The following is a 14,586-nucleotide window of genomic DNA, read 5'->3' as shown; positions in this document are numbered from 1 at the left end:
TTTATACTAATTAGCGGGCTATAACAATGCTATACTGAGACTACAGCGAAGCTATTGCGGTTGAGCACAGATCTACACTAAATCCCATAACCAGACTAAATCTCATAACCAGGCTATTTTGTACATTGCATGGAAGGGATAGGATTGGAAGCATGGAATGACTATTCAGCTGTAAACATGTTCCTCCCTTCTCATATCCATATATAAGAAAATGTATGCATGTTGGAAACAAAATTAAGAGCCATAGTATAGTAGCCACCACATTGAGTGTATTTGATCATTTGTTTTTAATACACAAGTGTGACTATTTGTTGGAACAAAATTCTTATGTAACGCCCGTCGCCCTTCCTCTCTGTTTCTCCTCTAACCTAACTAGTTTGGTGGCAATCTTTTACACAGGAAACAGACGGCTAGCAACCAACTTTGTCTTACATTCCAAGGTCCAACCTCAACAGCCAAAGAATTAGCAATGATTGAGATCAAAAGAATATACTGTTTGAGCCCATTCACTACATTACATCTCAAACAAGAAAAACAAACATGACATTTTGCCTAAGATCTACTGCATATAACTACCTAATTCTGATAAGCTACACAAAGGCCCCCCAAATGGATGTCTTCTCAGGGCCATGCTTCCAGTAATGGATCAATGTGGTCTCCATTATGTACACAGTCGAGTCGCTCCGCCGCAGGCCCTAGACAGAAAAACCAGGGTGAGGATGTGGTATTCTACACCGAGGCCAACCTGTAAGACCACGGATTCCCCTCTGTGCTACAAAACTCCCTCCCTCCAACAATTTCTTCTCTCTGATGTTTGACTTGCACACAGCAGAAATGTGAGACACCATGACAATAGTACAGGTGTCAGCTGTCATCATCTAAAGACCCGATGTAGGTCAGTTCTGTCCTCCTCACCCTCACAGCACCCTTGAGCCAGCTGCACGCTTTCAGATTAGCAAGGTCACCCGTCACGCCACTCGGACCATTGCTTCCGGATGACGTGGAGGGACAGCTTGTGCCATCTTCGAGCAAAGTCCATGGATCTACCTCCATCTCCGGATCATGAGAAGGCAATACCGCCTTGCTTCTGCTCGAGACATTAGTAGGCACCCAACTCACAGAACTGCTTTTCTGCTGAGGACCTGCACCCAATATACAGCTCTGGAGTGGTGTTAATGCAGCCAACGACAACTGAGGAGGCTGGCATTGTATAGAAGGGTGCCGACATGGTGGCAGAATAGGCATGGCTGCTTGGATCCTCCGCCTGATAGTTTCAGGCAACTCCATGTGATCCAATGCAGACTGCAAGAGAGATTCGAAGTTAGAAATAGGCCTGCAAATCTCACCAATGGCTATATAACATACAGCAAAATAAAATAAGTACAAATCATCCAGTTTTAGCATATTGGGGAAAAGATTAAGTGCAGGCCAATTACTTGTAGCAAATGATAAAGGAAAAGAGAAGTTTGAGCAGACAGATGCAACTGCCTAAAAGAAAAACCTCTATAGCCATTTCTGAATTCAAGCAAACGAACTAACCTGCAAGCCCTCAGCTGCTTCATTATCAAATGCGGAGAAATCTCTTTGAGTCCTAATGGTCGACTTAGAGGCTGGCCTTGACTTCAGCCAACTTGGTTTGCAGCTGCCAAGCAGTGCATGGAGAACACATAAAAGCCTCTCAAAGAGACTTTCACCAGGGCGATCAAGCAGGACATCCAGGGGAGGCTCCAGCAAGGAATCCACTTCCCGCCTTAAAGCAATTGCATTGGTAGGAGGAAGGGGCAAATCAGCATCTTCATAAATCATGCGTGTCGCAAGCAGGCCCAGAATTGCAGAAGCAAGTGTATGCCTCATGCTCCTAGAATTTTCCATAGTAAGTAGATGTAAGAATAAGAGAGTGATCATTTGCTATCAAAAGGTACCTCAATATTCACCTTAGGAACAGCAATACACTAAAATATTGAAGGAAGCAACCAATCCATTGCCCAAAAAGGAAAATGGCTAATGAGAAGGAAAAAAAGACTACTTAACACATTGCTAATCTAGTAACTGCAGTACTCCATGCCAAGCTGATTGGATAACAGCCCATCAAACGGTCACTGATAAATTGTGTAGTACACAACATAACGGATAGAACAGTCACTGATAACCTGTGTAAACAACAGAGTGAAGCCTATATAGACATGATTATGTGCTGTAATATTCAGATGAACCCTTCTCTAGTATAAAAAAGTGCTGATTTTTTCATCATATATGCTAGGGATATCTCTGGCTTCTTGCATACTGCTAACTACATGCTTACAAAATACAAATGTGATCTATGAAAAAACGTTCAACAATGCCACGCAAAGCCGGAGTGTCTAAAATATATCTATGACAACCAGTATGTATGACTATCAAAATAACATGTAGGATCAAATGCCAAGGTCAACTATAAAGAGAACATGTAAACTCACCTGTCTGCCAAGATTACTGGAAGCAACCTAATAATGAATTGGAGTCGTAACCACAACGCAGCCCGCAGAGCAGATGCTGAAGGAGGACTTGGATCATTACCAACTGGAGCTCTTCTGCCAATATTTGGACTTCCACCACGAATTCCTTTACGACCACTGGATTTGCTTGATGGCATTTCATTTCCTGAAGGAACTGAACCAGCTTGTTTAGCACCATTTCGTGTTACTGCTTTGATATGATCACTAATAGTCCCCATCTGTTTGATCAAATCACCCGAAAGTATACCACGGATATCGGCAGAACTTCTGTCAATGCATGGCAATACTAATTCAGCAAGGGCTTTCTCAGTTAAATATTTATTTATAGATCTAATCCCTTCAAAACTTCTATCAACACTATGGGATGGAATCTTGACAGGCCTTTTAGCATCAACAGTGTCATCCACAACTTCACCTTCCTCAATTGATGTGACCTCCAACTTCCTTTTTGCAGTTTTACTAGCAATGACATCACTAAGCAAGCTGGACCAACCCCATGGTTTCCAAACTTGTGCCTTTGTTGAAAGCCCTTTTCGTTGGGCAATATGAACAAGCTGCTGTCTAGTTGACCTGCGCCCAAGAATAGCATCTTGCCCTTGTAAGATCCATTTTACATCCATGACAAGTGACTCCTGAAGCTTTCCAAGAAGGTGGACAACTTCTGAGTAGAGAGGAGCAGCATCAGGTCTAGCAAGTAGCCTTGACAGAATGACTTCAGTAAATCCCTTCTCACTATCAGAAAGGGCAAAACCCTCAGCATTAGGGGACAATGACCGAAGTGATTCAAGTGCTGTCTTGCCTGCTGCAACTTTTTCCATAAGAGCCTGTTCATCTAAAAGAAGCCTCATCTCAACCCATTGCCAATGGAACTTTGCAGGCTGAAGAGTATCAAGTAGTTGCATAAGCCTCTCTGAGAGCTTTAACTCATTATCTTTGGGATCACAAGGTTCTGAAGCACCATCCCCCTGAGTAGTCATTGGTGTGTTGCAATCAACGAGGGCATCCAGAAAAAGCCGGGCACGGAGAGGTACAAACGGCAATATTTTTGAATTCCTGTCAGGGCTATGACTTTCGAGCATTGCTGCAAACTCTGAATCACCAACATCAGACGCCAGAAGATTATACAGCTGATGTGTGTTACGGAAGCAGATCTCTCGAAAAGGCTGATGTCTGGTGATATCATTTATTGCGTTTGACAGAGACTGATAAAGCTGTGGATCTTCACGATTAAAAATATATCGCCTCCAAAGAACCATGGCAAAAATTGAGTAGGCTGGAGGAAAGATCACACTTAAAGGAAGAGTCTGCTGCAACCTTGAGAGTGCAAGAATGTACGATTCACCAAGAATGTCTGCAATAAGCCCATCGTAGACAGTTCTGCAGTTCCCCAATAGAATCCTAAACCAGTGTGCCGAAACTTCTGTGGAATTCTCCATCCTGAAAGTTCCAGCAGCACGGGATACACCGTTTGTACTCGTTTTCAAACCTCTTAGCAGCTGCAGAATGTCCAAACCATCTTTTATTTTTAGAGCAGCAACCATCCGCTCTAGGCTAACAGCTCCATGAACAACAGCCCCCACAACAAGAGCAGAAACAGCAGCAGCTACTTTTGCAGTCCTCCCAACAAATCCTTTCCCCGAGTTGCTGAGGTCACTTGTATGATTTCCATATGCATCATGGGTCTCAGGAGAAGGTTGAAACTGATTGCGCTGCATCTTTGCGGGAGCAAAAGCTGCTGTAACAGCTGCAGAAGCTTCAGCTGCCAAAGCAATTTCAAATACACGACTGAAGCGATCCCCAAGAGTGTCTTTCAGTAAGCAAAGAGAATTTATGTGGATACGCAAAGTGTGTCGAACAAAATTTAGCGAATTGCTCACAGAATTAACACCTTGATAGTTACCCCCTGCAAAATCCAAATGTTTCGCTATCACATGCCCTGCATTCACAACAACTGCAGAAACAGCAGAAGCAACTATTGAAAGATCTCCATCTGGATTTGCACCCCCATTTTGCCGGATACATTCTACTAAGCCGAAAACAATGTCATGAGAAATCTGATAACTATCTTCTTTCTCGAAAGAGGGTGGACTCTTGGGTGCTGGAAGAACTTTCTTTTCCTTTAAACTGCGTTGGACCTCATCAGCTTGCCTCTGTACTATCTCTTTCATATTCTGCATAAGTCTTGAACTCCTTCCATTCAACTTTTGGCGGACCTGCTCATCAATCTCCTCACCTGCTGAAACCCCCGAAGAAGAAACAAAATCACCATCAATTGATCGCCCATTATCAAGCTCAGCTAACAGTCGCTGGTCACATGTGGTCCTAAAGTTTTTCTCCCACCTGGCCACACTAGCCACATCTCTGTATTTCTTCAAAAAATATCGGACATAAGCAAAAGCTGCTGAACCAGGATGCCTGGCAGTTGCTGACACAGAATTTCTGTTCACTGAAGCACTTAGAACATCAGGCAAGATATCAGTGGCAAGAAGTATGTTCTCGTACCTGCAAGCATAGCATAATAAAGATATCAAAATTATATAACAGCATAAAAGTTCAACATGTTAGAAGATAGGAATGCAACCATAGCATTGATGGACAAAGAGCCTTGTCTAGCAGCTAACTGAAATCCCTCGCTGACAATTATCATTTTATTGCATATTAATCACGTAACATATGGCTTAACCACATCTATCTATGATTCAACATGTCAGGAATGTCCCTCTTTCCACCCTTTCACATGACCACATCATAAAAATCTACTAGGTGATGCACAAAGTTGGTCCTACTGTGTGCATATTTCCCCACACCTGGACTGCTTTATCTGAGCCCAAACAAAATAGCAAGGTAAATTTAAAAGTGTGATGGATATCAGATATGTTTTCCGTTTCTTTTAGACTGCTCATATTATAATCTGCACCACATTTTACACTGAAACATGACAACAAAGAGACATGATATCCCCTATTGGTAGTAAGTATAACTCCCTGCGCTTAGGGAGATATGTAAAGTTTCAGGAGTGATCAAACATCCTTAACTTTCACGGCTTATGAATACAACTGTTCAAAAATAGTACTGTTATATTTATAGTTAACTTCCACGGCTTATGTGTAGAACTGTTAAAAAATAGTACTGTTAGATTTACTATAATACTACCAGAACATAGTATTTTTAGTACTTTCTACTAAAGGTATTACTATGAAAAACGATGGTCCAAAATGCCTATCAGAAGTCATTTATTAACCAAAACATCATGTCCTTTTCTTGTTCCCTTGTCCATGACATGTTTCGCACTTGTCTAAACAAATCATTGCATGAAATCTTTTAGAAAATAATAGAACATCAGGACGAACATACCTAAGCAGAGATGAGAACACAAGTGCCTCGCTGACCTGACAAACTTGGTGTTCTCTGTTCCTCATATGCATAGAACTCCTCCCAGGTTGGCCTGAGGAACCCAAACCCCCACGAATTTTTGCCAGCAACCATACAAGGAACCTTGCACCAGAGACTAAATCACAGCATGTGTCCAGTACATAGAGAACTGACAGCAATTCCTCATCACCTAGCCTCCATTTGGATGCAGATTTATCATCAGGCTGTAAGGAAAGGGTGCTTATAGAATTTGTAGCTTTACTAGCTGTCATTTCGCTTCCTTCAACAAGTTGTCTTATTGATTTCAACAACCACAAAGAAACAGATCTTCTTTCAAGCAATCTAAGTCTTTTTAGTGACTTCCCAACTTCAGTCAGATTTGTCGTCCTCATGTGATCAAAATCTTTGACATTGTCACCATCCATATTAGGTTTATGGTGGGGACAGCTCAGCTTGCTTTCACAAACATGACTAGTAGATGCCCCCTGGCTACCTTCGATTCTAGCAGCTGCAAGCTGTGCAAGACTTTGTGTTTTACGAACCACTTTTGCCCTACCCCTAGAAGTTTGCTTAACCGACTTCTGTGCAGGTTCAACATTGAAAGATTCATGTAACTTTGTCCCCTTCCTAACCCACCAAATATCTTCCTCATCTGATTGAATCAATGGAAAGCCTTGGAATGGAGTGGCACCATCATCCAATTTCTGCCCCTTGGACCTCATGCAATCCTCGCATCCACTTTTTGCTTCTCCAGTTTCAACTTGCGAGAGGGTCGAAGTTGCTGATTCTTGAAAGCTTGTTTTGATTTGGCATGGTTCTGTCTCCACTGGGTGAGGATATGTAAAACTCAACAGGCTTGACACTAGGGCTTTTACATCTTCAACTTGTTCTGGCACCCTTCCATGCTTATCACCTCCTGATGCAACTGGAAGATCATTCTGCTTCCGAATGCAGGAACTTGAAGCATACTCACCTCTGCTACTTGCATAAAATGAGGGACCGCATGAAAGTTCTGAAAGAACAAGGCGACGCTCACTAGAGTATGTTGACATTATCTCATATAATTGCTGCTCTTCAGCAGTTCTAGTTTCCTCAAGAATATCAAATAAAGAAGATCCCGGAAGCTGCTTTAAAGTTCTGTGATGCCTCCTTTTTCTTTCAACATCCAACATTATGTCATTCTTGTCAGTAATTCCACTAATAATTAGCTGCCTGACATAAGCCTGAGGATAAAATATACCATTGCGGATAAGTTCTACAATGAGAACATCCACCCGTGTAAAACCTGCAGCACTGCTAACCTCATGCTGATCCAACCAACACACGATAATATCATGCAGTGGACCAGGGCTCTCAAAGATTCCGCTCGTATCCTTCTTCTCATCCAAATTATTTGTATTATTTCTCAGTCCAGAAGAATCATCCCCAGCAGCTACTGGTAAACAAGCATCATTCAACGAAGAACCTTTAACAATATTATTCATGGTAATGCGATTGCTACTCTTAGAACGAGACAAGTTATTCATCTCATCCATTTTATTCTTCAAGATAGACACTGCCACATGTACCTGAGACAAATCCCTTCTTCCTGTAAATTTTACATTCTGACAGGGAGATGCACGGCAATCACGGTAATCACATGTTGCCCATTCACAAAGGAAAAATATAGAACAGATTAGGGATAGCTCAACAGTCCCAATCCACATCAGAGAAGACTGCAAACAGGGGCTGACTTCTTTAATCCATCTCTCTTCCATTAACGCATCAGATAAATCATTAAAGAGTGAAGAGTATGCCACTGACAAATTTCCTGTCACAAGAGCTTTGTCCAAAGCCTGTACCACTTTGGCTGCACCACGCACTTGAAGATTAGGGTTGGCAACAGTTGCAAGATCAGACGCGCGTTTCTGAATTGAACAAACAGCATACCCACAGGACAAGTACCGATAAGCATCGCACCTCTTAGAACTAGCAATTCCACCACCACCAGTTATCTTCAACAAAGCACCTCTACCATATACATCAGGAACCACAAATGATGGAAGAGGAAAGCAATCCAAAGAAACAAATGTATCTGGCACTGCTAGTACCATGTATCGCAATAACTCTGCTATAACAGAAGAAACTGATGGCCTTTTTGGACTGTCAACGACTGAAGTGTCACTGAGACGTCTAACTAGTAGCTCCACGAACATGCGCACATATGTTTGTGAGAGGGTAATTGTGTCAACCAGACCAAGTACAATAGGCAAAAGAAGCTCTAAAACATCAATTGAATCTCTCTCCTGAACAAAGTAGATAAATAGATCAATAATTTCAACAGGTGAACAGAAACTGAAACATGAAATATCGTGTCGTTTGATCTGTCGAACAGAAGTACCTGAAGTTGGTTAGATAACCATTCGATAAGTACCGACGGAACAAGCAATTCTTCTGTGAGATGCCATTGGATGAGACGAACCATGTATCGCCATTTGAAGTGCACCAAGGGTTCTTCACCATCTCCACCAGCTGGGGATGCTTCAGTTTTCACTTTTATTTGATTGGTTCCAGCATTAAGTCCTGGTGATGACTGCTCTCTAAAGGATGGAGGTACAACAGTGCCCTCTTTCGAGCAAAATTCATCCAAAATCTGTTGTAAATATTCAACAACATCCTTTGTCCACTGATTAGATCGCTGATTATCAGAAGCACCTGCTGAGATACTGTTTGGTGTCGGTCGGGCCTGTAGCTATAATCAAATACAAATACATGCCGTCATAATGATGCTGCCATTTGGTAGTAAAGGATGAGATAGGTTACAAGAGCTTGCAAACCTGATTGAGGTATGTGACTTTCACAAACCATGTTGCTCTTAACAACGGGACATTATATCGAGTGAGAACTTCAAAAAGTGATTTCCTACGGTAACCATGAGGAACGTGCTCAGATAGTGAACGCAAACGCTTGTTTGGCTGGGCAAGAGCCTGCAAAGCAATGATGCATGTAAGAAAGGAGACTACTTAAGGTGAGCTGAGATCACAGCTGCAGCACCAGTGTAACAAAAGTAAAAGTAGCGTTCAGCACAATTAATTAATCTTCCAAGCTGCATGACTTCGAACCCATTCTGCAACTCTTATTGAGATTTGGTAGGGGAGGTGGAAAGGGCTAAGCTGCCCTTTATGCCAAGTAAAACAGTTCAAAATTTAAAATGTCAAAAATCAACACTAAGAACACATGTCTACCACTATCCAATATTCGAAAGGAAGAACAGCTAACTATCGAATCCAAGGCAAGCTTGAGAATTTGGAAATTCAGATAGGAATACATGAAATATTTATCGAGGTCCCATTAAACAGAACATTATTACAACGAATGACAGGTTAGTTTGCTTGACCTCAGCCCATTTTCTGCGTGTGTCCTCATTACATGGCCTTTGCTCCGGGTAAACTCCGGACTTGATTAATAGAGATCCAGAAAGAGGAACTCCGTAAACTTGGCCAGCCTATTGAAAAAGGAAGAGCATCATTTTTTTAGAGTTTGATACGATGTCAGGAGATAAGAAGGATCAACATTTTACAGGCACCAACACTAAAATAAATACACCAAACAAATACACTGATGTCACAAATACCTTTCTCTTTTGAGCACGAGATTCGTTGATAGCCCTTAACCGCTTCTTTAGTGCCTTCATGGACCAACAAACACCAAAAAAGTGTTAATTTGTAGCCTTAGCTCCGTAAAGCATACACCAAATAGACCCCAAAAAAAGGAAAGGGGAAGCAAAAAAGGTTTGTGGGAGAAAAACAATTACTAGACCTAATTCTAGGAAGGTTATATCCACTATCTTCCAGCATGAAGGACTTAACAAATCCCTTAGGAGGCACGATTCTATGCTTCATAACAACACATTAAGCAGGATGTGCAGCTTGTGAATGAAGAAAGATGAAAGACGGAACAAAATCAAATTTGAAGGCAGCCCCGACTCACAAAATTAAACCAAAAAATTAAAAAAATGTCAATAAATTAAAACTTAAGACAATGCTTCCTTGCAATCACTGCAGTATCATCCATTTCAAGCACTACAGCCTTAGTATGCTCACTTGTGCTTGTGTTAGAAACAAGAATCCCAATGGCCCAAACTAAGCTTTTCAGCTAAGAGTTTTTTTCCAGAGTACCACAGGTATAATTTTCCTACATGCATGTTTATACTGACTATGATCAGCTGGCATAAGCAAGCATTTCATCATTAAAAAAGGTTTGCTAACCACAGAAGCAGTCTACAGTTTGTTACAGGGCTGGTCAACTAAATTTAGTAAAAGGTATGCATAGTGTAATAAGACCTAGCATTTTCACATATGAAGCAAGAAACTATTGTCTCAATCATCTGTGAAGAGTATAAAATAGCACGATGAAAATTCAACCAATCATGAATTGATCCAAGATTAAATTACACAAATAGGTTTATTCATACTCGGAAAAGTTGTCTTATGAGCTAATTCAACAAATATAGGCAGACTTTCCTTACCTCCTTGCATTTAACGACAACATCTGGCTTGCAAAAGTGCGGGATCTGGCTCAGTACAATCTCTCTGGCTTCCTATCATGCCCAGGAAAAATTCAATTTCAGTTAATGTACAAGATTGTTGGAATATGTCCAAACTCTGGTAGTGAAAGCAAAGTTCAGATGCATAGAATAATGAATCAGAGTTTCTTAGTGGCTAAACTCCTAAAGCATTGTAGTGAAAAAAAAAGCATGATGTCCATAGTGAGTTGTTCACAACTTGTGTTTCCATACGCACCTCAATTCCTTCAACAGTCTCCTTATACCCTGCTTGCGCATACTCTTTGGTTAATGTCTCTTCAGGACAGTTTGGCGTTTGTGGATAGAAGTCAGGTGGCCCAAGCCTACAGAGAGTTATAATGTAGGGAGTACCACATAAGATCAAAGGAAACCATATTATTGGGCAAACCAACAAGCCTAAGCTATAAACGAACAATATGGAAATGTATTTTATAAGAAAAAATCATGTCAAAGCTGAAAGGAAGGACCAAAAAAGGAAGAGAATCATAACCAGCCAGAGTTAAGCACACAAATAAAAAAAGGTTAGCTCTCTCAGTGTTTGATCCAGAAGTCACACATACTTGTTATTAAGTGGCTCTTTGTCACACTTTAGCTTGTACGGAACTAGCTGCTGATGCCGCCTGAAAGACAGGGGTGTTAGGAAGCAAAAGAAATCAGGATTAACCATGGTGTGAACAAAATGCACAAGGAAGATATGAACAGTAATAGAATACTGAAAGAGAGGTCGCTACTACTTTCTATTAGGATTAAACATTTGTTGTGTTGGTAAGGCCGACAAGTCTAAGTAGGGCATGCGGGCAGTTTGTTCATGGGAGCCGGGAGAATGCAACGCGATGAAGAGCTACCTTTATTGCCTTATTTGAAAGCATAGGGCCTAGTCACTGAGCAACTACACCAAGCAAATAACTGACGCTAGCAATTACTATTTGAAATATTTAATAAAAACATGTGAATACATTGCGGGCAAATATGTAAATACCTGGAGCTGACGGGGTAGTTGGAGGAGAAGGGCGAGGGTTCCAACCTTGCAGTGTCCCTGCCGCCGCTAAAGCCAGCGCTATTGCCGGCGGCGCCCGTGTACCTTTGCATGGCCCCCAGCAGGTCACCTGCGCGGTGCCCCCAGCATGAGCACAGATCAGGGGTGTCCTCCCCCGGGTAAGAAAGAGTAGGACGAAGAGGTCTGGCGGCGGGTGAAGTGGAGTGGTTTCGAATCCAACCAAGGTGGATCGCAGCAGGGTTGAGGAGGTGAGGTCAGCGGGGAAGAAGAAGAATAGAATTCGAATAAAAAAAGCAGCGGGAAAGGAGCGACAGATCGCGGGGCGGCGAAACCCTAGGGGGAGGCGATTGGAGGGGGATCCGACCAGATTCGCGATCCGAAATCGACAAGTAGGGTTTAAGTGGCGGGAGGAGAAGGGAAGGTCACCTCGGGAGGAGAAAATGGCCTCGGTGGGGGAGCTAGGGTTTGGGGGGGCGGGCGGAGCGGATTGGGGGCTGGCGCCAGGGAGGAGAGTGGATCGGGGGGAGGTGGAGCGGAGGCGGCGACGGCAGCTCTGCTTGCTGCGTTGGCGGCTCTCCTCTCCGATGGAATGGTCGGATGCTGTGTGCTGCTGCTGCCTTGTCTTGCTCTCCTCTCCGCGCTGCTGCTGGGTGGGTCGGTCGGGGGACGAACGGGAAGGGGAGGGGGGCTCTTCAGCTAGCTCTTGGGAGGAAGAAACAAGGGGCAACCAGGCAAGCAGGGTCACAGGGTCAGGATGGATGGCTCGCTGCTCCGTTTGTCTCTCCGTCTGTCTCTTTTAACGGAACGGAACGGAAGAGGAGAAGCCAACCGGTTGACTCTTTTTCTATCTGCTGTGTGCCCCACGCCGTGATGTTTGTTGATCATCACCGCACCGAATAAACTCTTTTTGGGCAGCACGAGAGGGACCAGCTGGATATCCTTGCTGGAGATTTTCACGACATCCAGTTATACGTACGTCTATACAATCGAAAAAGTACGAACCGTTGTACGAATGTCCTTTTCATTACCATATAAGATGAATTGTATATATTAATTTAGATAAAAATAGATAGTTGATTTGAAGCTGCCACTTTAGCTATTTCTAGTACATTATATGGTGCTTAATTGAGATGCTTTACACTCTTTTTAGGTGACATATGTAAGCTTTTTCCTGCATATAGTACGGTGAAAAGTGGTGATCTCTTGTCAAAATATTGCCAGCTATATTCTAATTTTAGTTAAACGACATTGTACGCCATTTAGATAGGCACTTCATAATAGTGCCAATTAACACAAGGTACGTCTAACTGATTAATAATGCTCATTGAGAACACTAATTAATAATGCTCATTGGGAACACTAATGTCAATGTTTGACATTTTCTTGAAAGCATAAGTGGTCGTACTTAAACACATCACAGCAAAATTAACACAGCAACGTCCAATCAATCTGTCACATGTTGACGGCAGATAGCACGTCAATTTATGAACCGCAAACGCACGGATCGTCGTAGCTTTTTCCTTAGAGTATCCTAACCACCCAAGGTTTAACAATCCGTGGATCGGCAGCGAACTGACTTTGGTTTTTCATCTAATTTAACGGGTCTAATCCTAACATGAAGCATAAATTGCATATGAAGGGTAACCTTGATGTAAAGATTGATATCATGAATAAAGTTAGATTCACATATATATATATGATATAACACCACTGAGGATAGCAAGATCCTATCATCTTTTAATTGTAGTTCCAGCCAAAGTGGTAACCAATCTATGTAACACCTTGATAAAGAATCATCTCTCATAAAGGCGGCTCGCAAGCGGCCTACTTTCGGTCGTCACTGCGAGGTGCGTGTTGACGCCTCCAGTTTCCCAAAGCGTTACCTCAACGACTCCTACAATACTCGCCATTAATCCTACTCAACTTTACGCAATCATTCGGCCTTTTCTTCCCACGTGATGTCACCACGCAAGGGTAATCACACCGACTTCCTACGCACTACTAAGATATATCCGCAAGATATAGAATAATCACCACAACATCTATTCCTACTAAAGGCATATGGTAGCTACACATATAAAAATAAGTATGCATCATAGTAGATCAAAGTAAGCACAAGATTAGATTGATATCACCATCGTGTGCACATAAGCCTTGATTATCACAAGGTTCAGCTCCAGAACTCCACCATGGCTTTGTCGCGCAAAGATGACCATAGCGGTTAGGGTCTAGCCTAAACCATCTCCTAAACAACCTCAAAGACTTGCAGCGGCCCTCGGCTCCCTCTGGTGTGTGTCCCTCTATTCGTCGACTTCTGGTGGATGGATCTCCGTGCTCGACGAAATATTGGAGTATTTATAGTCTGGAGAGTGCGTGGTAGAAATTGGAAGGCGAGAGGAGCAAGGAAAGCCCCATGCCGATCGGCCTAGCCCTTCCTTTTATCCCCTCATGCCCAACTTCATTGCCAAGTCTCCTCTGATGTTTCGGAAGCTTATTTTTGTATGCATGTGGGCTTGGCACGTTGATAGCTTCGGGATGAGATTGATCTTTGATAACTTTCCAAATCTCTACTTGATTCTCTTTGATTCCTCTTTGAGCCCGAAGTGATCCTTATCATACCTTCACAAACTTAGCCCTTAAGTAATTTTGGAGGAGTGCTTGCCAAAAATAAGCGTCGGAGGAGGCTAGAAGACCCCTGGCCAATCGGCTTGGGCTTCACCAGGCCGATCATGGCCTTCGTCTTTGACAGGTTCGTTGCTCGTTCGGGGCTTTATCCAAAAATATACTTTTAGGTCCAATTTCCTGCAAAAATAGAATGTTCTCCAAATTACAATGCATATGCGAAAACGGGGTTATTTCAGATGCCAAGTGACAGATTAGTATAAGAATATATATGAAAACGCCACTTAAATGGCACTAAAAGTATGTCAATAACGAGCGTCAACACCACACTATCTAAAATATGTGATTATGTGAAGCAACCGACTAGATCAATAAACCCTGAAACACATGCAAGCACCTCTAATTGAAAAATAAGTCTATTGCAACATCAATGCGGTTAACAAGACAATATTTTGTCCAATAATATGTATAAAACATTTTGTCTTAGGCACAAAGAGTTATAATTAGAAAAACTTTTTTTCCATAATAAATCTATT

General features: G+C 42.3%; 1 protein-coding gene across 1 annotated transcript; it reads right to left on the bottom strand.

Annotated features, from left to right (window-relative positions):
- Positions 1 to 411: 411 nt before the first annotated feature.
- On the bottom strand, positions 412 to 12,124 carry LOC117837448 (mediator of RNA polymerase II transcription subunit 12). Its single transcript, XM_034717076.2, has 12 exons — positions 11,411 to 12,124; positions 10,992 to 11,051; positions 10,649 to 10,754; positions 10,375 to 10,446; positions 9,481 to 9,534; positions 9,244 to 9,351; positions 8,684 to 8,833; positions 8,248 to 8,598; positions 5,850 to 8,152; positions 2,457 to 4,997; positions 1,540 to 1,858; positions 412 to 1,302 (listed from the first exon to the last, which is right to left on the bottom strand). Exons 1-12 carry the CDS (start codon positions 11,518 to 11,520, stop codon positions 865 to 867), a joined length of 6,612 nt encoding a protein of 2,203 aa, XP_034572967.1. The 5' UTR covers positions 11,521 to 12,124; the 3' UTR covers positions 412 to 864.
- Between the last annotated feature and the right edge of the window lie 2,462 nt (positions 12,125 to 14,586).

The sequence above is a fragment of the Setaria viridis genome, chromosome 9 (genome assembly GCF_005286985.2).
Source record: "Setaria viridis chromosome 9, Setaria_viridis_v4.0, whole genome shotgun sequence".
Taxonomy (NCBI): Eukaryota; Viridiplantae; Streptophyta; class Magnoliopsida; order Poales; family Poaceae; genus Setaria; species Setaria viridis.
This window is presented reverse-complemented; position numbering and strand designations above follow the sequence as displayed.

Excerpts from the sequence above, each read along its gene's own strand:
- LOC117837448 (XM_034717076.2), bottom strand. The coding sequence starts at position 11,520 with ATGCAAAGGTACACGGGCGCCGCCGGCAATAGCGCTGGCTTTAGCGGC. Across the intron at positions 9,535-10,374 it reads TTGTCGTTAAATGCAAGGAG|GCACTAAAGAAGCGGTTAAG; the intron begins GTAAGGAAAGTC and ends TGGTCCATGAAG. Across the intron at positions 8,599-8,683 it reads AAGTCACATACCTCAATCAG|CTACAGGCCCGACCGACACC; the intron begins GTTTGCAAGCTC and ends ATTTGATTATAG.